The following is a 23992-nucleotide window of genomic DNA, read 5'->3' as shown; positions in this document are numbered from 1 at the left end:
ATCTACAACACCAGAAGAACTTTGACAAAGTCTCCAGAAACCTCAACCACCTAAAGGACATGCGTAGCAGGTGTATGTGAACACCATCATCTCCAAGATCCGTTCCAAGTTACACACCATCCTGATTTGTCTGGATCAACAGAAATTTCCTCCATTTAAATATTGTGAAGGCTGAAGCCATTGTCTTCAGTCCCCACTACAAACTCCACTCCCTGACCACCAGCTCCATCCCTCTTACTGGCAAATGTCTGAGGCTGAACCAGACTGTGCATAGGAACATAGGAGCAGGAGTAGGCCATTCAGCCCATTCTGCTCCACCATTCAATCCATTCGAAGTCTTTTCCCACACTATCCATATATCCCTTTATGTAACTGCTCAACCTGTCATCCATTCCTTTGTTCCATCTAGACTTAATTCTCCGAACACACTCCCGGCCGGCCTCCCACATTCAGCCTCCCAGTAATCCAAAACTCTGCTTACTCATACCAAGTCTTGTTCACCCATCACCCCTGTACTCACCGACTTACAAAGCCTCTGGGTTAAGGAGAACTTCAATTTTAAATTTCTCATCCTCGTTTTCAAATCTCTCCATGATCTCTCCCTCCTTGCCTCTGTAATCTCCTCCAGCCTCACCACCCTCCGAGATATCTGCGTTCCTCTAATTCTGACCTGCTCAGCATTCCTGATTTTAACTGCTCCACCTATGGTGTCTCCCCCTAACAGCTGCCAAGGCCACAAGCTCTGAAATTTCCCCCTAAACCTCTCCACCTCACTTTCCTCCTTTAAGATAATCCATAAAACCAACTCATTTAGTAAACTTTTGTCCATCTGCCCTGATATCGCTTCACGTGGCTCAGTGTCAAATGTTGCTTTCTAACACTCCTGTGAAACACCTTGGTATGTTCTATTACACAATAGAATTAATTAATTACCATTTTAGGGTGGGCAGAATTTGATGGTCAACATAGGTGCTAAAGTGGAAGAGAAATAGACTATAGCTCAGGAAAAACAATTCCTGAAAGATACTGTGGGAAGATAAAGCTGGTGAGACAGCAGCACATAGTCAGGGGATGGGCAGCAGTGGAAACCTCATTTAGACACAGTTGGCAGAAGGAACATTAGAATCCTAAACATAGTTAAAATACACTCATCATTAGAGACAGAGAAAGTTAGACAATGGCAGAGAGGTGATCAGGGAGGGCAGAGGATGAAACAGAGCAATGGATGAACACGGATTCAGATCCACAGTAAAGGATTCACACCAGGCCCAGAGCCATGAAACCTCTCATAGATAACAGAGTACAGGACTAAAAGCTCTAAACTATCGATGAATAGTCAAGAATACTCAATTCTGAAACAATTTCAGTTTTTAAATTTAAAATCTCCTGCTGCAGCCTGCAGCTGGAAAGATATCAGAAGCACTGGAGTCAGAGAAAAATCTCCCAGTTGAGGAAATACCTGGGGAGCGGGGTGATGTCACCGTGTAATTGTCGATGTGTGATGATGTCACCGTGTAATTGTCGATGTGTGATGATGTCACAGACACAAACAAAGAGCATCTGGATCTGTGCAAACCAGTGATCACCACATCTTATGAAAGAGGGTCCTTGAGAAGGTGCAAAGGAGATCTACCAGAGTGGGTAAGGGATGAGGGATTTTAGTTGTAAGGTTAGTTTGGAGAAACTGGGGGTTGTTCTCCTTGGAGTAAAGTGGATTGAGGGGAGATTTGATGGAGGTGTACAAGATTATGATAGGGTGAGGTAAGACAGATAAAGGTGTTCACATTAGTTGATCATAAAAGGATTACAGACGCAGATTTTAGATTTGAGGCAAGATCTACAGGGGGGATGTGAGGAAAAATTTTTACACAGTGAGTGATTGAGTGATCTGGAACTCAATGCTTTACGCTCAGAGACCTATAATATTCTGGTCCTGATGAATCAAGTGACTGTCGGATCTTGATGTGAAGTTTGGTTTGAGTTTCCCGTCTGCAAATCCTTCCCATTGGAAATCCTGTAAAAAGGAGATTATAAAAAAATCCATGACTGTCAGTGCAGGATAGAAATTGAAAGAGACAAAAATTCCTCTTGGTTTGAGTTTGCTGTGTGTAAATCCTTCCCTTCTGACCCCCTGTAAAAGGAGTTTCCAAAATCCATCCCTATCAGTCCAGGATAGAAATGCGCAACATTCTCTCCTCTTGCTGCTGGACCAGGATGACCGCGCATGCGCCCTGCTGCACAGTTCCTCCTCCCCCCCCCGCCGGACCGAGCAGAGGGGGAGATTCAGCCATTTCCGGTCTATTTGCTGCAAGCGCGGGACCGGTAGTTTCTTTTTAAGGGTCTGCGTCCCGTACCGAGTGTTTATGAAGACTCCCTGTCCACTCCACTGGCTCCATTCCTCCCGCCCATCCACTAACTCTGTTTTTCTGCTGCCGTCGCCATTTTCTTACCAGCTCTCTGGCTCCGGTCACAGGACAACAGTGCGCATGCTCACGTAGGAGGCCGCAATGCGCAGGTGCCAAATATACTCAGCAATCCGCATGAGCGAGGCCTTGGTGTTCTGGATAGGACACCTTCTGTCCCGCTCTGAATGCTGGGTGAAAGCCCCGCCATTGGAAAGCGATATTCGTGCATGTAAAATTATGTTTCATGTTCCGATGATGTTTGGCCGCTTAGAGAGAAAATTTAAAATTATTAATTCGATTAATAGAACAATCAATGTACACGGGCTTCCACCATACTTCTGTCCTGGGTGTAATTAACAACAGTTAAAACCCCTACAGTGAGATGTGAATTCACTGGATTCTCAGCAGCCGGGTGAAGAAATGATTTTTCCTTCCATACGCCGAGCATTTAAACTCTGCCTTGTCAGTCACAACGTGACTGTTGGAAATTAAATCCTTTGAACTTTTAAAGCTGGATTGTTAACAGGTGGCCAAACTGAGAAAATCCCTTTGCAGAGTTTTCTCCATCAGATGTGACTGCTGCTGTGTCAACTAATGAGGTGATCGAGGGAATCCATTTCCACATTCAGCTGGTGAATGATGTTTTTGCAGTGTGACTTTACCCAGGAGTGTCCAGCTCAGACTTGGATCTCTAATCCTTCTGGCAATGAGATCTACATTCTACTCAACGAAAAGAGAAAGACAATGCTATAACTCTGAAATAAAAGGCAATATTTTGGAACTAAAACAGCTCTGGTAGCATCTGTGGAGAGAGAAACATAGTTTTCATTTCAGGTCTGTGGCTTTTCAGCACATCAGTGCACAGACCTGAAAACATAACTCTGGTTCTCAATCCACAGAAATTCCCAGATATGCTGAGTATTTCCATCATTTTGTGCTTTTATCTCTGTTTAACGACGTTGCCTCTGAATTGGACATTGGATTTATTGGTGACTAACTTTTATTGATTCTCGTCTATCTGCAAGTGGAAACATCTTCCAAACCCTTTTCTAATATTAACGGCTTTGCTGAGGACATCCCTCAACTTTTTCTCCACAGAAAGGCTTTTTAACCTGTTCAATCTCTTTTGAATGAGATAAATTTCCAATTCTGGCATAATTCCAGTAAACCTTTCTTGCACCTTCTCCAGTACTTCTAGATCCACCTGAGACTTCAAACTCATCATTTCCCCCAAATGCCGATATACTGCAAGGATCAGTATTTCAGTGGGGGAGAGGACTATGATTTCAATCTGTTATTTACCAACCTCCCTTTCAGCCATTTTTCCACAAGCAGAACTTAAGATGAGATGAACACATCCAATGAAAAGATGTGGAAAGTGGTGTGTTACTTTTATTTGTGACTAACTCAATCTTGCATTCTGTAAATATTGCTCGGAGGTTTTGTGAATGGGATATTATCTACCTGTGATTTCCTGAGCCCGTGCTTGGTGCAGTGGGAGATTTGGCCCTGTTGCTGCATCCCAGAGATAGACAGTAACCCGCTGATTGAAACTGCAATTGCCACTTTCCCCTGCTGGCTGTTGGAGAGTGACGGGCCAGATAATTGCTGTTTCCTACTTTTCCCTGTCTCACTCACTGCGGAGCTGAGGAAGAGCGAATATTTGATGGGTTTAAAAGCAAAATACTGTGGATGCTGGAAATCTGAAACAAAAACAAAAATAGCTGGAAAAACTCAGCAGGTCCGACAGCATCTGCGAAGAGGAAGACAGTTAACTTTTCGAGTCCATATGACACTTCTGATGAACGGACGCAGATGCTGTCAGACCTGCTGAGTTTTTCCTACTATTTTTGTTGTATTTGATGCGTTTGTTTGAATCCAATAATTACATAGGTTTCTAATGGGTTAGATGTAAGTACATGGGAGATGTAATTGTTTTCTAATTAGAAGCTAAATGGCAAGCAGGGGGACAGATTCATAAATCAATGAAAGCAGCAGCTCTCCCACTGAACCCTCACTCAGGTAAATGCAGCAACATATAAATTGTGAGAAAATATTTCGTGATACAAGTGTTACAGAATCAATTTCATGGATATGTCTAACCAGCATTAGTAACCCCAGCACTGACAAATTTCAATCAACACAACCAATAAATACTGAAAACTCACCTCTTTACAGATGCTGCCTTGCCTGCCAAATATTAACAGAATCCTCTGGGTTTAATTCACTACCTTATTACACATGTAAACAGTCTCCAAAGAGACTACCAAAAATTGCAAATAGTGACTTTGTTGCAAGTCACCATAGTGGGGTATTGGGAAAAGTTTTCAATAAGCAATAATCACGCCTCAGTTAAACCTCATTGGCTACAATACTGCCACTGCACAAACCTAATGGAGTCTTACCGGACAAATGGTGGTCTAGCAAACACAAACTGTTCACACTTATGGTGAGCAAAATGAATTGATTTCAGCGCATTACACATTCTTGCCTGGGATTGAGTTTATTTACTTATTTTTAAAAATTATATCAGCAGATTGAAACATTATTTATCAGCCAGAATGTTGAAATGAGATGGAAAGGATTATGGGATGGAAATATACTAACCCACCCTATGATGCCTTGTGAAATGAAATAATGCCTTGTTTGGGGGGAGAGCACATGTCAGATCTCCCCAGATGGCAGTTTAAACGGTTGTGTTAACCCACTCTAACATAGCTACGATTAACACTACTTTGAACGTTATTTATAAATAATAATTTTCGAAAACTCTGGACACAGTAATGGCTTCTTGTGCATTGCCAGTTCAGACTCAGTGAAGGGAGTGGGAGCAGGGAGAAGACTTTTCTGCTTCATGTTGACACATTGTTGGGAACTGGACAGAGCAATTCTGATGAATCATGCATCCCTAGTTGCTGATGCTGCCGAGTGCTTCCAGCTTTATTTTTTACTTTTAAATTTCAAGATTCGTCTTCTGCAATTATTATTTTTACAGATCTGCATTTCAATTGATTCTCATCTTGTTTTCAATTTGTGATTGGTAGTTTTTCAGTTTTGAGTATCCATGCACAGAATGTGAGACAGCATTTATTGCCAATCTCTTCTTGCCCTTGAAAAGTTGATGGTTAGCTGCCTTCTTGAACCGCTGCAGTCCATGTGGCGTAGGTACACCCACAGTGCTGTTAGAGAGGACTTAATCATGATACAACCTTTCAGAGCCAATAATTAAACTTGGCTCAAATAAATTAAGTGGAGAAATAAAAGCAAAATGTTACTTAAAAGGTACTGAAACAAGATATTTATTCATGTGCCGATATAATACACTTTTATTTAATTAATTTATTAACCTGTGTGCGCTGCTCCAACCGTATTTTTCAACCCATCTTTTGAAGACTCCAGCCAACCAAAGAAAGTAATCAAATTTAAATCAGCAACCTCGAACTTTATATTCACCCCCTTTCAGCTAAGGTGGTGTTTTTGTGCTAAGCAGACTGCATAAAATCCAAAGGAAGACATTTTATTAAATGGAAGTGACTTCCATCCCATCTTAACTGGGTATTCTTAATTATTGCGCACGTGTCCTCTGAAGGCTACGGCACATTTGTAACATTTAAACTGTTAAACTGACCTCTGAGTTTAAGACCACTGCTGTAAATGGAGAAATCCAACTAAACTGATAGTTGTAAGTGTTTGTGAATATCAGGCTTCAGGTCAGTAGCTGAAATTGACATGGTGATGTTACCACTAGCCTAGTATTCTAGAGATTTAGGGTAATGCTCTGTGGACCGATGTTTGAATCCCACCGCGGCAGATGGTGAAATTTAAGTTCAGTAAAGATCTGGAATTAAAAATCTGATGATAACCAGTGCTGGTTGTTTGGAAAAAAAACTAATGTCCTTTAGGGATGGAAATCTGCTGTCATAACTGTCCCCACAGCAATGTGGTTGACTCTTAAATGCGCTCTGAACAAGGCAATGAGGGATGAACAATAAATGCTGGCCTAGCTCGTGGCATCTACACCCACATCCCATGAACAAATGCAAAGAAAACAGTTAATCCAGCTCAGAAATAGAGCCCAAATGCTCAAGTATTTCTACCCAGCTGTACGATGCAGATGCCAGTGACCGAGCTAGCTCCTTTCTGTCCCCTCAGCTCCATTCCTACCGTGTGGAGCTGAACAACAACAATTTTCACTGATTGACATTTAATCCAATGAAACACCGCAAAGCACTTCACAGGAAACATTCTCAAAGTTTGATAATGACCCACCCAGAAGGAGATATTAGGATGGGTGGCCAGGAACTTGGTAAAAGGGATGAATTTTAAGGAGCGTCTTAAAGGAGGGGAGAGAGTGACAGAGGCGGAGAGTTTGAGGGAGGGAATTCCATATCTTGGAGCCTTGGCAGCTGAAAGTGAATGAAAGATGAAAGTGAGATTGAAGTTGCTGCTGAGAGCCGAATGATGAATTGGCTCTAACTTCCTGAAATTTCCTTATCCATCTTTCAGAAGTGAGTCAAATCGTGAAGTCACAGGAAAGTACAGCACAGAAGGAGACGGTTTGACTCACTGTGTCTACACTGGCAGTACAATCAGTCCTATCTCCCCACTCTATCCCTTCACAGAAGGAGACGGTTTGACTCACTGTATCTACACTGGCAGGACAATCAGTCCTATCTCCCCACTCTTCACCCTCACAGAAGGAGGCGGTTTGACACAGGAGTAGGAGAATAGAGAGGATGAATGCATGGCTGAAGAGATGGTGCAGGTGGGAGGTCTTTATATTCCTGGATCGTTGGGTCTGTTTCTGGCCAATGTGGGGCCTGTACAAATTGGACGAGTTGATCGAGGTTTACTAGTGCAATTGGAAGGTGTTTAAACTAATTTGACTGGAGGCGGGGGGTGGGATACAGAGTGGAGATACAGTAGGGGGTGATGCACAGCCAAATATAGAAGAAAAACTAAGTCAGTCTGGAAGGCAGAGCAAATATAGACCTGTTAAGGCAAAAGGGAATAATGCAAGGCTGGGTTTGCATCTATTTTAATGCAAGGACTCTTACATGTATGGCCGATGAATTGAGGGCGTTGGCTAACACATGGGAATATCACATGGGAGGCGGTGGCGCATTGGTATTGTCGCTGGACTAGTAATGCTCCGGGGACCTGCCAATCCCGAATTCAATCAAAAAAATCTGAAATTAAAAATCTAATGAGGGCCACAAAACCATTGCCGATTGTCATAAAACCCCACCTGATCGATTGTCATAAAACCCCACCTGGTTCACTAATGCCATTCAGGGAAGGAAATCTGCTGGTCTGGCCTACATGTGACTTCAGACCCACAGCAATGGAAAAACGCCCACATCCCACATCCCATGAACAAATTAGGTAAAAAATGATATTGTTGCTCTCACAGAGACATGGCTGAGGGAAGGGCAGGACTGGCAGCTCTATATTCGAGGGTATAGAATCTTCAGGCGTGAACCGGGGGGAGGGGGCGGTGTAAAAGATGAGTTGGCATTGCACCATTGATCAAGGGTCAATTACTGCAGTAAGTAAGAATGGTAGTTGACCTTGGATGGTCACGTGCTAGAAGTGTCAGTGGGGGAGAATTTTGGGGATAGTGACCATAATTCTAGTTATGGACAAAGATGGACAAGAAATAAAGGTCCTGGATTGGGGGAAGACCGATTTCAATATGATAAGACAGGATCTGGCCATAGTGGACTGGGGGCAGGTACTTGTAGTAAAGTCTACATCAGACCAGTAGAAGTCATTCAAAAAGGAAATAGTGAGATTTCAGGGCTAACATGTTCCCATAAAGGTGAAGGGTAGGAACAACAAGCCCAGGGAACCCTGGATGTCAAGGGATATAGAGGGTTGGATAAGGGGAAAAAAAGGTGGCTTATGGCAGATACAGAGGACTGAAAGCAGTGGGAACCCGGGAGATGTATGGAAAGTGGTGGGGGGAACTTTAAAGAGTAATTCGGAGAGCGAAGAGGGGCATGAACAAAAACACTGGCGGGAAAGATAAAGGAAAATCCCAAGGCATTTAATAAATATATTACGGGCAAGAGGATAACCAGGGAAAGAGTAGGGCCCATTAGAGGCCAAAGTGGCAATCTGTGCATCGAGCTGGAGGACGGAGGTGAGATTTTGAATGATTACTTTTCATCTGTGTTCACAGGGGGAAGATGTTGGTGTAGAAATCAGGGAGGGGACTGTGATATACTTGAACACATTAGCATTGAAAGGGAGGAGGTATTGGTTGTTTTAGTGGGCTTAAAAGTGGATAACTCAGGCCCAGATGAGATGGATCTCAGGCTGCTATGTGAGGCAAGGGAGGAGATTGCAAGGGCTCTGACACTATTTTCAAATCCTCTCTGGCCGCAGGAGAGGTTCCAGAGGACTGGAGACAACGTATGTGGCACCATGATTCAAGAAGGGTTGTAAGGATAAACCAGGTAATTACAGGCCAGTGAGTCTAACATCAGTGGTTGGGAAACTATTGGAAAAAATTCTGAGGGACAGGATTAATCTCCACTTGGAGAGGCAGGGATTAATCAGGGATAGTGAACATGGCTTTGTCGGAGAAAGACCATGTCTAACAAATTTGATTGAATTTTTCGAGGAGGTGACTCATGTCGATGAAGGTAGGGCCGTTAATGTAGTGCAGTTGATATAGTCCACATAGACTTCAGTTAAGGCTTTTGACAAGGTCCCGCAAGGGAGAATGGTCAAGAAGGTAAGTGCACATGGGATCCAGGGCAATTTAGCTAATAGGATCCAAAATTGGCTTAGTGGCAGGAGGCAGAGGGTGATGGTCAAAGTTTGTTTTTATGATTGGAAGCCTGTGACGAGTGGAGTACCACAGGGATCGGTACTAGGACCCTTGCTGTTTACAGTGTACATTAATGATTTAGACGTGAATATAGGAGGTATGATCAGTAAGTTTGCAGATGACACGAGAATTGGTGGTGTAGTAAATAATGAGGAGGAAAGCCTTAGAACACAGGATGATATAGATGGGCTGGTAAGATGGGCAGAGCAGTGGCAAATGGAATTTAATCCTGAGAAGTGTGAAGTGATGCATTTTGGGAGGACTAACACGGCAAAGGAATACACTATGAATGGAAGATCCTTGGAAGTACAAAGGATCAGAGGGACCTTGGTGTACATGTTCATACTTCACTGAAGCGCAGGTAGATAAGGTGGTTAAGAAGGCATATGGGATACTTGCCTTTACTAGCCGAGGCATAGAATATAAGAGCAGGGAGGTTATGTTGGAGCTGTATAAAATGCTAGTTAGGCCACAGCTGGAGTACTGGGTAAATTCTGGTCACCACACTGTAGGTAGGATGTGATTGCACTGGGGAGGGTGCAGAGGAGACTCACCAGGATGTTGCCCGGGCTGGAGCATTTCAGCTATGAAGAGAGACTAGATAGGCTAGAGTTGCTTTCCTTAGAGCAGAGAAGGCTGAGGGGGGACCTGATAGAGGTACAGAAAATTATGAGGGACACAGATAGGGTAGATAGGAAGAAACTTTTCCCCTTAGCGGAGGTGTCAATAAACAGGGGGAATCAATTTTAGGTAAGGGGCAGGAAGTTTAGAGAAGATTAGAGGATTTTTTTTTCACCCAGAGGATGGTTGGAGTCTGGAACTCACTGCCTGAGGGGGTGGTAGAGGCAGGAACCCTCACAACATTTAAGAACTATTTGGATGAACACTAGAAATGCAATAGAATACAGGGTTACTGGGCAAGTGCTGGAAAATGGGATTAGAATAGATAGGGGCTTGATGGCCGGCGAGGACACAGTGGGCCTGTATCTATGCTGTATAAATCTATGACTATGACTCGATTTCAGCTAACACTAGTTGATCCTCTGCTGACTGAGGAAGGGCCAAAAATGCCCACCAATTGAAGCTTTGGCAAGTTGCGATTCAAAATGACAAATCCACATGGACTGGAAGCAGAATCCAACACCTTAGATCGCTCGGCCACGCTAACATACTGACAAGTGCCTTCCATGATTCCCTTCACTTCTTATGGCACTGAAATAGAACAGAAACAAAAGAGTAGGAATAGGCCATTAGCAATCTGGAGCCAGCTCTGTCAGTTAATCAGATCATCCTGCACTTTGTAACAAACAGAAATCATCTCCACTCAAAAACACAATGAGCTGCAGTGAAGGGTGGGCACCAGTGATTTTTTAAGAACACAAGAGATAGGAGCAGGTGTAGACCATATGGCCCCTTCAGCCTGCTCCACCGTTAAATGACGTTCCACCTCCACTCTTATTTTCTCGCCCTATCCCAATATCCATTGAGTGTCCCCGAGTATCCAAATGTTGATGGCTTTGCATCCTGAATATACTCAAGATGGAGAACAATGGATTAAATTCAAGTTTTACTTTGGAAGATGTACAGACAAGGTGCACAGGGATTGCAAATTCACCTCTTCATTGCTTGGAAATCACATTAACTGAACTTTACACTGGCCCTGTCCTGAAATCTAGTGATTCCCTGGCAGCTATTCTTAATGGTATAAGTTACAGATTTAGGATGTAAACCACCCTCCATTGCACTGTAAAGGTGAGAGCCAACTTTGTAGATAATTCATAATGTTACAGATCAGTTCATTGGATCTGTTCATTTAGCCTCATCGTATTTTCAGCTAATGGGAGAATGGCTGAAGTAGAGGATGGTGAATAACAGCTCGAAACCACAGACCACTCTCCCACTGCAATTCTGATCATTCCAGCATTATTGAAGATGGTATTCCCTCCAATCCAGCAACTACCACCTAGGCCAGTTGAAGAGGAGAAATTACAATCCACGATCACACAGCGACCACAGAGACTCAGGCTTCTTTTACCGGTTTTATTCAAGCATATGCAAGGGAGCCGCAATCATTCCTAAGAATGAAGGCCCAACTCCCAGATTGATTACATTTCATTACTTTTGTACTTTTTCTTATCATAATACATTTGAGTACATTTGAATACATCCAATCGGTAAACGACACACCGCTCTAATGCATTGAGTACATAAACATGTGATTTTGCTAACCAGTAATTCTAAAGGATGTATACATAATTATATTATCCAATCAAAATTAAAACACGCACACAAAGACTTTGGTTCTCACAATTCAAGGCTGTTTGTGTTTCATCAAAGCCCCCTCTTTGTCCATTGTTCACCTTCCCATATCTAAGCTAAAACCATTTGCCCCTTCCCTATGTGAGAGGGGAGTACACCTAATCTAATTTATGTTCTTCCTTGTGCCTTCCAGTCTGACTCTCAAGGCTGTGCAATGTTCATCTGGTAATCTTCAACTCTTAATATGCTTAGCAGCCATGTCTGCCTGGAGATTTTAGGGTTTTTCAGTAAATTCTTGCAGTGTTCTCTTTTAGCATTTTTAATTTTCCCCTAACAATACAGGAACTTGGGGCAATAGTGACGTTGGTGCTCAGATTAGCTTTGTATCCATATTATAAGATGGACTGAGAAGCACTGGGGAAGGTGCAAAAAAGATTGGCTAGAATGATGACAGAACTGGAAAGTTATATCAATCAACAAAGATTGAACAGTTTGAAAAGGTTTTGCCTGGAAAAAAGAGTGAGAGATGACCTGATCAAAGCCTTTAAGATAATGAAAGTGTTTGACAGGGTAGACAAGTGGAAGATGTTTCCACTTGTGAATGGATGAAAACAAAATATAAGTTAGTCACGAATACATCTAATACTCAGCACATCTAGGAGCATCTGTAGATTGGGAAACAGAGTTAAGTTTCAGGTCTGTGCACTGATGCAGTGCAGATCTGATGGAAAGTCATAGCCCTGCAGTTTATTTACTATGATTAGCTATGTTTGTCCCTCCATATACTCCACCAGATCTGCTGAAATTCCAGCTTTTTCCTTTTTTATTTCATATTTACAGGACCCAATTTTCAATAACTGTAGATGGTTTGAGAATTTAGAACTCGGTATCAGAAGGATTTGAGATCCCAATGTAAGCTGGAAACTTATGGGTAAAATCACACTGTGAAATAATTGTCCACAAGCTGAATTCTTACTGACAACGGAGTTTAAATGTTCGGTGTATGGAAAGAAAAATCACTTGTTCACATCGCCTACTGAGGCTGCAGTGAGTTCACATCTAACTGTAAGGAGTTGTTCTGACTCATAGACTCACAAACGTTTACAGCACAGAAGGAGGCTTTTTGGCCCATCGTATCTATGCTGGTCAACAACGATCTGACTACACTAATCCCATTTTCCAGCGCTTGGCCCATTTCCCTGGAGACTATGGTAACACAAGTGAATATCTAAATATTTCTTAAATGTTACGAAAGTTTCTGACTCAACCACCCTTTCAGGCAGTGAGTTCCAGACTCCCACCCACTCTGGGTGAAAATATTTCTCAACTCCCCTCTTAGCCTCCAACTCTTACCTTAAATCTATGCCCCCTATTGAGCCCTCTACTGATGAAAAAAGTGTCTTTCTATCCACCCTATCTATGCCCCTCATAATCTTATACACATCTATCAGGCCCCCTCTAACCATCACTGCTCCAAGGAAAACATCCACAGCCTGTCCAATCTTTCTGCAAAGCTCAGGCCCTCCAGCCCAGGCAACATCCTGGTAAACCTCCTCCTCTCTAGCACAATCACATCCTTCCTATAATGTGGTGACCAGGACTGCATGCAGGACTCCAGTTGTGGCCTAACCAGTGTTTTATACAATTCCAGCATAACCTCCCTGCTCTTGTATTCCATGCCTTGGCTAATAAAGGCAGGTATCCCATTTGCCTTCTTAACCACCTATCTACCTGCCCTGCCACCTTCAGAGATCTGTGGATATGCACACCAAGGTCCCTCTGATCTTCAGTACTTTCCACCCTACCATTCATAGTGCAATGCCTTTCCTTGTTAGCCCTCCCCAAGTGTGTTACCTCACTTTCCTGGGTTGAATTCCAATTGCCACTGTTCTGCTCACCTGACCGGTTCATTGATATCTTCCTGCAGTTTACGGCTATCCTCCTCACTATTTACCGTCCTACCAATTTTCGTGTCATGCACGAACTTCTTGATTATACCCCTTACATTTAAGTCCAAATCATTTATGTACACCAGAAACAGCAAGGGCACCAGCACTGAGTCCTGTGGAACCCCACTGGAAACAAACTTCCAATCACAGAAATATCACTCTACCATCACCCCCTGCTTCCTGGCTCTCAGCCAATTTTGGATACAACGTGCCACTTTGCCTTAAATCTCAGGGGCTCGTACTTTCTTGACCAGTCTACAATGAGGGACCTTATCAAAATTCTTGCTAAAGGTAGACGACATCAAATGCATTAACCCTCATCAACACTCCTGGTTACCTCCTCAAAAAAAATCGATCAAATTTGACAAACATGGCCTTCCATTAACAAATCCATGCAGACTATCCCTGATTAAACTGCATCTCTTCAAGTGCAGCAGGGCGCATGCGTGATCATCCTGGTCCAGGTGGCAGGAGGAGAGTATGTTGTGAATTTCTATCCTAGACTGACAGGGACGGATTTTGGAAACTCCTTTTACAGGCGGTTAGAAGGGGAGGATTCACAGGCGGGAAAGTTAGGTCAAACATCACATTAAGATCTGACAGAGTCACTCAATTCATCAGGACCTGGCCCCCCTATTCTAATGCTCTGTACAATCCATTCCCAAACCTGTCACTATCAGCCCAGGATAGAAATTCCAGACCAAGATATTATCAATCTTTGAGTGTAAGCATTGAGCTCCAGGTCATTACTACTCAGTGTGTAAAAACGTTCTTCCTCACAACCCCTCTGTATCTCGTGCCCAAAATCTTAAATCCTTGTCCTGTACTTCTTTTACAATCAGCAAATGGAAACAGCTTTTCTTTATCTACCTGATCGAAACCAATCATAAACTTGTACACCTCAATCAAATTTTCCCTCAATCTCCTTCACTCCAAGGAGAACAACACCAGTTTCTCCAACCTAACTTTACAAGTAAATTCCCTCATCCCTCCAACCATTCTGGTAAATCTCCTCTGTACCCTCTCAAGGACACACATAATGTGTGGTGATCACTGGTTTGCACAGACCCAGATGTTCTGTGTCCATGTGTGTGACATCGTCACACATCGACAATTACACGGTGACATCACCCCGCTCCTCGGGTATTTCCTCAACTGGGAGATTTTTCTCTTACTCCAGTGCTTCTGATATCTTTCCAGCTGCAGGCTCCAGCAGGAGATTTTAACTTGGAAAAGAGTGAAATTCTTTCAGAGGTGAGTATTTTTGACCATCGACAATGATCTGTTATCTGTGTGAGGTCCTATGGCTCTGCTGCTGGTGTGGCTTCTTTACTGTGGATCTGAATGCATGTCTATCCATTGCTCTGTTTCACCATTGCCCTCCCAGATCACCTCTCTGCTATTGTCTAAGCTCCTCTGTCTCTAACTCTGGGTGTATTTTAACTATATTTAGTATTTTATTGTTACTTCTGCCAACTTATTCTAAATAGGGTTTCAACCGCTATCCATCTCCTGATCATGTGCTGCTAGCTTACCAGCTTTATCTTGCCACAGTATCTTTCATAGTCATATAAACATACAAATTAGGAGCAGAAATAGGCGACTTGGTTCCTCGAGCCTGCCCGCCATTCAATAAGATCAAGGCTGATCTGATTGTAACCTCAACCCCACATTCTTGCCCACCCCCGTTAACCTATCACCCCCTTGTTAATCAAGAATCTCTCTTGCTCTGCCTTAAAAACATTCAAAGACTCTGCTTCCACTCTCTCGTGAGGAAGAGAGTTCCAAAGACTCACTACCCTCTGTGAGAAAAAAAAATCTCCTCATCCGTCTTAAATGAGCAACCTCTTATTTTTAAACAGTGACCCCTAGTTCCACATTCTCCCACAAGAGGAAACATTCTCTCCACATCCACTCTGTCAAGACCCCTCAGGACCTTAAAGGTTTCAATTAAGTCACCTCTTACTCTCTAAATTCCAGTGGATACAAGCCTAACCTGTCCAGCCTTTCCTCATAAGACAACCCTCTCATTCCTGGTATTAGTCTAGTAAACCTTCTCTGAACTGCTTCTAATGTATTTACATACTTCTATAAATAAGACCAGTACTGTACACAGTACTCCAGATGTGGTCTCACCAGTGCCCTGTACAACTGAAGCATAACCGCCCTACTTTTGTAATCAATTCCCCTCGCAATAAATGATAACATTCGATTAGCTTTCCTAATTAGTTACTGTACCTGCGTACTAACCTTTTGTGATACATGCACTGGGACATCCAGATCCCTCTGAAGCTCAGAGCTCTGCAATCTCTCACCAATTGGATAATAAGCTTCTTTTTTATTCTTCCTGCCAAAATAATGATTTCACATTTGCCCACACTGTACTTCATTTGCCAGATCCACTCACATAACCTATCTATGTCACTTTGTAGCCTCCTTACATCCTCTTCACAATTTACTTTCCTATCTATCGTTGTGTCATGGAATTTGTGTTAGGAATTGCTTTTCCTGCGCTATAGACCGCTTCCATTTCTGATCTTATATTAATCGTCAAATTCTGCACCATTTTTATTCCCTGTAATTCGTTCTACACTCCCTGAAATGTTAATTCTGTTTCTAAAGCCACTCGTTCTCTGCCTGCTTCCCATGCCTCGCTCTCACTCGCTCTCTCTCTATCTCTACCTCCTCCCATAGAGGCCAAAGTTTTGTGTAGACCCACATTGGCTGGCAAGCTGCCTTCCCTTAGTGAACCAGTTGGGTTTTTATGACAATCCAGCAGTTTTCATGGTCACTTTTTCCGAGTGCCGGCCCCACAAATTCCCAGATTCATTCAGCTCAATTTCATAACCTGTTTTTGTGTTTTTGTGGGTTCTCCCTCACTCCCTTTTGTCTGTTTTAAATCAATTTCACAGAAGTGAAATTGGAGTGGAGGATTTGCGGTCAGGAATCTGAAACCCAACATCACATCAGGATCTGATTGAGTTGCCCAATTTATTGTAACCTGAATGTCATTGGATTTTGAACATGAAAGGAAAAAGCACCATTCACCGTGGGAAGAAACCGTACATGTGTTCTGTGTGTGGACGAGGCTTCAGCCAATCATCTGGCCTGTCAAAACATAAATGCAGTCACAACGGGAGAAACCGTGGAAATGTGGGGATTGTGGGAAAGGATTCAATTACCCATCGGAGCTGGAAATTCATCGACGCAGTCACACTGGGGAGAGACCGTTCACCTGTTCCGAGTGTGGGAAGGGATTCATTAATTCATCCAACCTGATGACACACCAGCGAGTTCACACTGATGAGAGACCTTTCAAATGCCCAGATTGTGGAAAGTGCTATAAAAGCTCTCGGGAACTGATGTCCAATCAATGTGTTCACACTGACGAGAGACCATTCAGCTGCTCTCACTGTGGGACTGGGTTCAGGCGATCATCTCAACTCACTGTACACCAGCGAATTCACACTGGGTGTAGGCCATTTACCTGCTCTGAGTGTGGCAAGAGATTCACTTACTCATCCCACCTGCTGACACACCAGTGGGTTCACACTGATGAGAGACCTTTTACATGTACAGACTGTGGGAGTGCTTTAAAAGTTCCCAGGAACTGATGTCCCATCAACATGTTCAGACGGATGAGAGACAATTCAGGTGCTTTCACTGTGGGGCTGGGTTCAGATGCTCATCCCATCTCACTGTACACCAGCGCATTCACACTGGGGACAGGCTGTTCACCTGCTCTGAGTGTGGAATGGGATTCATCAGCTCGTCAGACCTGCTGAGACACCAACGAGTTCACACGGGGGAGAGACCATTCATCTGCAGTGAGTGTGGGAAGGGATTCATTAATTCATCCAACTTGAAGACACACCAAAGAGTTCACACTGACAAAAAGTCCTTTTGAATGCCAGAGCGCAGGAAATGCTTTCAAAGTTCCAGGGAGCTGACGTCTCCAACATGTTCACACCTTCGAGATACCATTCAGGTGCTCTCACTGTGCAACTGGGTTCACACAATCATTTCAACTCACATTACACCAGTGAATTCACTCTGGGGAGAGGCCGTTCACCTGCTCCGAGTGTAGGAAGAGATTTACTCAGTCATCCTACCTGCTGAGACAGCAGTGAGTTCATGAGTAATGACAGTTATTGTATTTTGCTGTTAAACACATCCAGGACTGAGCCATGTTCATTGGGGTCTGTTTCTGCTGATGTTAATAAACTCCAGACCAGTTACGGGGGTTAATATTCTGGACAAAAATCAGTTGAATCTGACTAATGTTTAAACATACGTTGTCTTGAGTCTGTTTAATATCACTAACACAAAATAGTTCCTTTTGAACATAAGAACGTGTTCTGGTATTTTGGAGCAGCAATGGGCAAAGTCAGGGAAATATTCGGCTACAGAGTCACAACAACATTCTATTCTTTCTCCATGTGACCTGTCTCAGAATTCTCTTCATTAACCAGACTATCAATATGAGGGGAATTAAAACCTTCAATAATTCCAAGTGAAAGTAGAGGCTCTAAATATCCAGCGAAATTGTTCTGAAATGTTACAACCTCCTTCTGTCTCCCAGACTGGCAATAGACAGCTCATTGTTCTAATTGTGTTGTTGCCTCTGTCCCACATGTGGTTCAATACAGATTTAATGTTCAGAGAAAGGGCTGGGATTGGATAGTCCCCCTTGTCCTCACTTTTCACCCCACCAGCCTCCGCATTCAAAGGATCATCCTCCGCCATTTCCGCCAACTCCAGCATGATGCCACCACCAAACACATCTTCCCTTCACCAGCCCTGGCGGCATTCTGTAGGGATCGTTCCCTCCGGGACACCCTGATCCACTCCTCCATCACCCCCTACTCCTCAACTCCCATCTATGGCACCTCCTCATGCCCACGCAGAAGATGCAACACCTGCCCCTTCACTTCCTCTCTCCTCACCGTCCAAGGGCCCAAACACTCCTTTCAAGTGAAGCAGCATTTCACTTGCATTTCCCCTAACTTAGCCTACTGCATTCGTTGCTCCCAATGCGGTTTCCTCTACATTGGAGAGACCAAACGTAAACTGGGCGACCGCTTTGCATAACACCTGCGGTCTGTCCGCAAGAAAGCCCCAAACCTCCCTGTCGCTTGCCATTTTAACACTCCACCCTGCTCTCTTGCCCACATGTCTGTCCTTGGCTTGCTGCATTGTTCCAGTGAAGCCCAATGCAAACTGGAGGAACAGCACATCATCATCCGACTAGGCACTTTACAGCCTCCCGGACTGAATATTGAATTCAACAACTTTAGATCTTGAACTCCCTCCTATATCCCCACCCCCTTTCCATTTCTTCCCCCTCCCTTTTGTTTTTTCCAATAATTTATATAGATTTTTCTTTTCCCACCTATTTCCATTATTTTTAAATCTATGCCTTTAATGCCCTGTCAGTCTCTCCACCCCACCCCTCTAGAGCTGTACCTTGAGTGTCCTGCCATCCATTCTTAATTAGCACATTCGTTTAGATAATATCACCACCTTCAACACCTCTTTGTTCCTTTGTCTGTGACATCTTTTGATTATCTGCTCCTATCACTGCTTGCTTGTCCCTACAACCACCACCCCCACCCCCCCCAACTTCTCTCCCCCCACCCCCCCACCTTAAACCAGCTTATATTTCACCCCTCTCCTAATATTACTCAGTTCTGTTGAAGGGTCATGAGGACTCAATACGTCAACTCTTTTCTTCTCCGCCGATGCTGCCAGACCTGCTGAGTTTTTCCAGGTAATTCTGTTTTTGTTTTGGATTTCCAGCATCCGCAGTAGTTTTTTGTTTTTATCTCTGTGTTTAATTGACTGCCAGTCCTCTTCAAGAAATGCCTACCTTGAAGAAGTACTGCTCTGCTCTCCAACAGGATTTCCGTATCTCTCTCCTGTCTTGTTCACCCTCATTGCTTTCCATTTCTCTCCTGGTGTTTGACAAAGTGTTTACTAAAACCCGCTTTCACAGCCATATTTCCTTTCTCAGTGACTGTCTCCATCTCCGACTTACCCCACGTGGATTTCAACTGAAATTCCATCCCTCTGGTTTCGAACCCACCCAGGATTATAGGTATCTCTGGGACATAAAATGTTTCTCAGACTGCTGTTCCCGTCGCATTCTGAGATCCACACTCAGTGCCATGCGCTGCCATATGAACACACTCGACCTCTCCCTCCAGCAGCACCGCCACACCCTTTTTCAAAGCTGCGTGTGCCCCCAGTTTCATTTTATTCTTCGTCTCACCCGACGCCTCAACAAGAAACTTTTTCTCATTCTCTCAAGTGCTAAGGAACGCAAGCTCCAACAACTCATCGACACCAACACCCATCTAAGACCCTCCACCCCTGCCTGTCCCTCCGTCCCCACCCCATCTTCTAATGCCAGCCCCAGCCATGTATTCACTATACCCCCGACCTTCCCCTCTCCGACGCTGAACGTTCAGTGCTCAGCAAAGGACTTAGTTTCATACCCTTACACCCTCATCTCAATAGATTTCGGGCTTGGCACGATGCTGAACTCTTCTTCCGCCGTCTTCGTCTCCGTGCTCACTTCTTTGGGCAGGAGTCCTCTCCCCGTTCAACGGATCCTTTTACCCACCTCCAATATTCTCCCTCCACCTGGACCCCTCCCTCTGGATTCTTACCTTCTCTTGATCTTTTAATTGAGAACTGTCGGCGTGACATTAGTCGTCTCAATTTCTCTGCTCCTCTCACCCATTCTAATCTGTCTCTCTCTGAACTTACTGCGCTCCGTTCTCTCAGGTCCAACCCCAACATTGTCATCAAACCTGCTGACAAGGGTGCTGCTGTTGTTGTCTGGCGCACTGACCTCTACCTCGCGAAGGCTGAGCGTCAACTCGCAGACACTTCCTCCTACCTCTCCCTGGACCATGACCCCACCACTGAACATCAAGCCATTGTTTCCAGGACTGTCACTGACCTCATCTCCTCTGGAGATCTTCCTCCCACAGCGTCCAACCTGATAGTCGCCCAACCTCGGACGGCCCGCTTCTACCTCCTACCCAAAATCCACAAACAGGACTGTCCCGGCAGACTGATCGTGTCAACCTGTTCCTGCCCCACGATACTCATTTCTCGTTATCTTGACTCCCTTCTCTCTCCCCTTGTCCAGTCCCTTCCCACCTACATCTGTGATTCCTCTGACACCTTACGTCAAATCAACAATTTCCAGTTCCCTGGCCCCAACCGCTTCCTCTTCACCTCCATCCCCCACCAAGATGGTCTGAGGGCCCTTAGCTTCTTCCTCGAACAGAGGCCCGAACAATCCCCATCTAGCACTACTCTCCTCCGTCTGGCTGAACTTGTTCTCACACTGAACAATTTCTCCTTTAACTCCTCTCACTTCTTCCAAATAAAAGGTGTGGCTATGGGTACCCGCATGGGCCCCAGCTATGCCTGGCTCTTTATGGGGTATGTGGAACATTCCTTGTTCCAGTCCTACTCCGGTCCCCTCCCACAACTCTTTCTCCGGTACATCGATGATTACTTCGGTGCTGCTTCATGTTCTTATCGGGACCTGGTAAAATTTATTAATTTTGCTTCCAATCTCCACCCCTCCATCATTTTCACATGGTCCATCTCTGACACTTCCCTTCCCTTCCTTGACCTCTCTGTCTCAATTTCTGGTGATAGACTGTCCACCAATATCCATTACAAGCCTACCGACTCCCACAGCTACCTCGACTACAGCTCCTCACACCCCGCTTCCTGTAAGGACTCCATCCCATTCTCTCAGTTCCTTTGCCTCCGTCGCATCTGTTCTGATGATGCTACCTTCAAAAACAGTTCCTCTGACATGTCCTCCTTCTTCCTTAACCGAGGTTTTCCACCCAAGGTCGTTGACAGGGCCCTCAACTGTGTCCTGCCCATCTCCCGTGCATCCGCCCTCACGCCTTCTCCTCCCTCCCAGAAACATGATAGGGTCCCCCTTGTCCTCACTTATCACCCCACCAGCCTCCGCATTCAAAGGATCATCCTCCGCCATTTCCGCCTACTCCAGCATGATGCCACCACCAAACACATCTTCCCTTCACCCCCCCTGGTGGCATTCCATAGGGATCGTTCCCTCCGGGACACTCTGGTCCACTCCTCCATCACCCCCTACTCCTCAACCCCCACCTATGGCACCTCCCCATGCCCACACAGAAGATGCAACACCTGCCCCTTCACTTCCTCTCTCCTCACCGTCCAAGGGCCCAAACACTCCTTTCAAGTGAAGCAGCATTTCACTTGCATTTCCCCTAACTTAGAATACTGCATTCATTGCTCCCAATGCGGTCTCCTCAACATTGGAGAGACCAAACGTAAACTGGGCGACCGCTTTGCAGAACACCTGCGGTCTATCGGCAAGAAAGACCCAAACTTCCCTGTCGCTTGCCATTTTAACACTCCACCCTGCTCTCTTGCCCACATGTCTGTCCTTGGCTTGCTGCATTGTTCCAGTGAAGCACAATGCAAACTGGAGGAACAGCACCTCATCTTCCGTCTAGGCACTTTACAGCCTTCTGGACTGAATATTGAATTCAATAACTTTAGATCTTAGAACTCCCTCCCTTATCCCCACCCCCTTTCCGTTTCTTCCCCCTCCCTTTTGTTTTTTCAAATAATTTATATAGATTTTTCTTTTCCCACCTATTTCCATTATTTTTAAATCTATACCTTTAATGCCCTGTCAGTCTCTCCACCCCACCCCCTCTAGAGCTGTACCTTGAGTGTCCTGCCATCCATTCTTAATTAGCACATTCGTTTAGATAATATCACCACCTTCAACACCTCTTTGTTCCTTTGTCTGTGACATCTTTTGATTATCTGCTCCTATCACTGCTTGCTTGTCCCTACAACCACCACCCCCCCCAACTTCTCTCCCCCCACCCCCCCACCTTAAACCAGCTTATATTTCACCCCTCTCCTAATATTACTCAGTTCTGTTGAAGGGTCTTGAGGACTCAAAACGTCAACTCTTTTCTTCTCCGCCGAAGCTGCCAGACCTGCTGAGTTTTTCCAGGTAATTCTGTTTTTGTTTTGAATGGTCAAAGCTGCTCACTGTCATTGGAGGGTGATGTTTACTTGAGTTTGCTGAAAATTGTGGTCCTCCCAGGCACCAATGCCTTATACCTAATATTAGTCACTTTAGTTGGTGTTGTCCACCCAATTGTTCAGGAAGTGTCCTAATGTGTCTATCTGAGTGTGGAGATGTGTGTACATGTGTGTGTGATTGACAAACAGAGAATGTGTATGTCGGTCTGTGTTTGGATGTCTGTGTGTGTATGAGGGTGTGTGGGTATGTGGAGAGAGGATGTCTGTGTGTGTGTGTGTGTGTGTGTCTATGTGCATGTGGGTGTGGAGAGGTTGTCTGTGTGTGTGACACTGACAGGGAATGTGTGTGTGGTTGCTTGTGCATGCTGCTTCTCATCATCTGTAACACAAACCTTCCTCTCCGAGTAGACAACGTGGCTCCTGAGAATCCCATCGAGTGATGTGATTAGGGAGCCCCAAGGGTAATTAGGGATTGGCAATAAATGCTGGCCTAGCCAGTGAAGCTTATATCCATGAATGAATAAAAATAAAGAATGGTACTGTTTGGAGATTCTTCATCCAGGGTGAAACCACAGGCTGACTGTGCTATGTAAAACCAGACATCTATACAACCAGGTCCACTTCTCCTGGAGCAACATGAAGTGTCTGCTGCTTTCCAGATCCATTCCTTTCCCCTCACTATTATCCTCAGATAATTCACAAATTCCTTGTGTACATCATCCTCCAACAGGCCTATGGTTTCCACTTTTAATATTTCCATAGGTCTTCTTCACAGACAGCAATGGGATTGTTGCAAACACAGGAACAGTTCTGAAATACTGTCCCTCTGATCATTAGGCTCCCTGGAGTAATACACTGATCCAGATCTTCCCACCTAACACAAATCCATATCACCATCTGAGTTCCAGATTTTAATGTCATTGTCTAACATAGAAAACATATATCATTTAACCCATTTAAACCTGAGTCAGCACACCCCCTCCACACATACTACAAGAAGTTGTCTTTGAGATCATTTGTTCCTTTGTAGTCTGTGTTGTTCTGAATGATGACAGTATTAACCTTCCCCCTAACCTGTCCTAACCCGTCTGCCGGCTCATTTATTGAAACCAGGGCCTCTTGTTCTTGTTCGGTGGATTCCCAGCATCCGCAGTAGCTTTTAGCTTTTTGTTTTTACCTCTTGTTCTAATGATGACTTTCCCTGTCTGCCTAGTCATTCCTTGAAGTCAGCCCTTGAATTGTTTGGACGTTGTTTCATCATGTTCTCACATTTCAGTAACAAATGTTGATATGTCTGCTCCACACCCACAGGGTTTCATCTGTTTAAAGTCACAAACAGAAAGGTCCAGTTTTCTCCTGGAGTTTGAGACAAATCAGTTTTCAGAATGATGCAGAGTTTCCGGCAATGAGGGATATCCGGGTTAAGCCCCGCCCCTCATTCACTCCGATTGGTTGCT

General features: G+C 44.4%; 2 protein-coding genes, 1 non-coding gene and 1 pseudogene across 4 annotated transcripts in view; 2 read left to right on the top strand and 2 right to left on the bottom strand.

The window, feature by feature from the left end:
- LOC144697561 (uncharacterized) overlaps positions 1-23992 on the bottom strand; it is a 108642-nt pseudogene that overhangs the window by 17689 nt on the left and 66961 nt on the right. The window lies entirely within an intron of this gene.
- LOC144698598 (U4 spliceosomal RNA) lies at positions 4657-4797 on the bottom strand. Its single transcript, XR_013580541.1, has one exon. It is a non-coding gene; the product is annotated as a U4 spliceosomal RNA (small nuclear RNA).
- The window catches only part of LOC144697511 (uncharacterized), a 41175-nt gene continuing 31817 nt past the window's right edge, over positions 14635-23992 (top strand). The window contains exon 1 of the mRNA XM_078569532.1: positions 14635-14705. The gene's annotated coding sequence lies outside the window, so the exon portion shown is untranslated. The remainder of the gene's footprint in view (positions 14706-23992) is intronic.
- Positions 16425-23992, top strand: part of LOC144697499 (uncharacterized) — a 194235-nt gene continuing 186667 nt past the window's right edge. The window contains exon 1 of the mRNA XM_078569511.1: positions 16425-16578. Coding sequence (XP_078425637.1) covers positions 16574-16578 — 5 coding nt within the window. The 5' untranslated portion in view covers positions 16425-16573. The remainder of the gene's footprint in view (positions 16579-23992) is intronic.

Source organism: Cetorhinus maximus, chromosome 23 (assembly GCF_964194155.1).
Source record: "Cetorhinus maximus chromosome 23, sCetMax3.hap1.1, whole genome shotgun sequence".
Taxonomy (NCBI): domain Eukaryota; kingdom Metazoa; phylum Chordata; class Chondrichthyes; order Lamniformes; family Cetorhinidae; genus Cetorhinus; species Cetorhinus maximus.
This window is presented reverse-complemented; position numbering and strand designations above follow the sequence as displayed.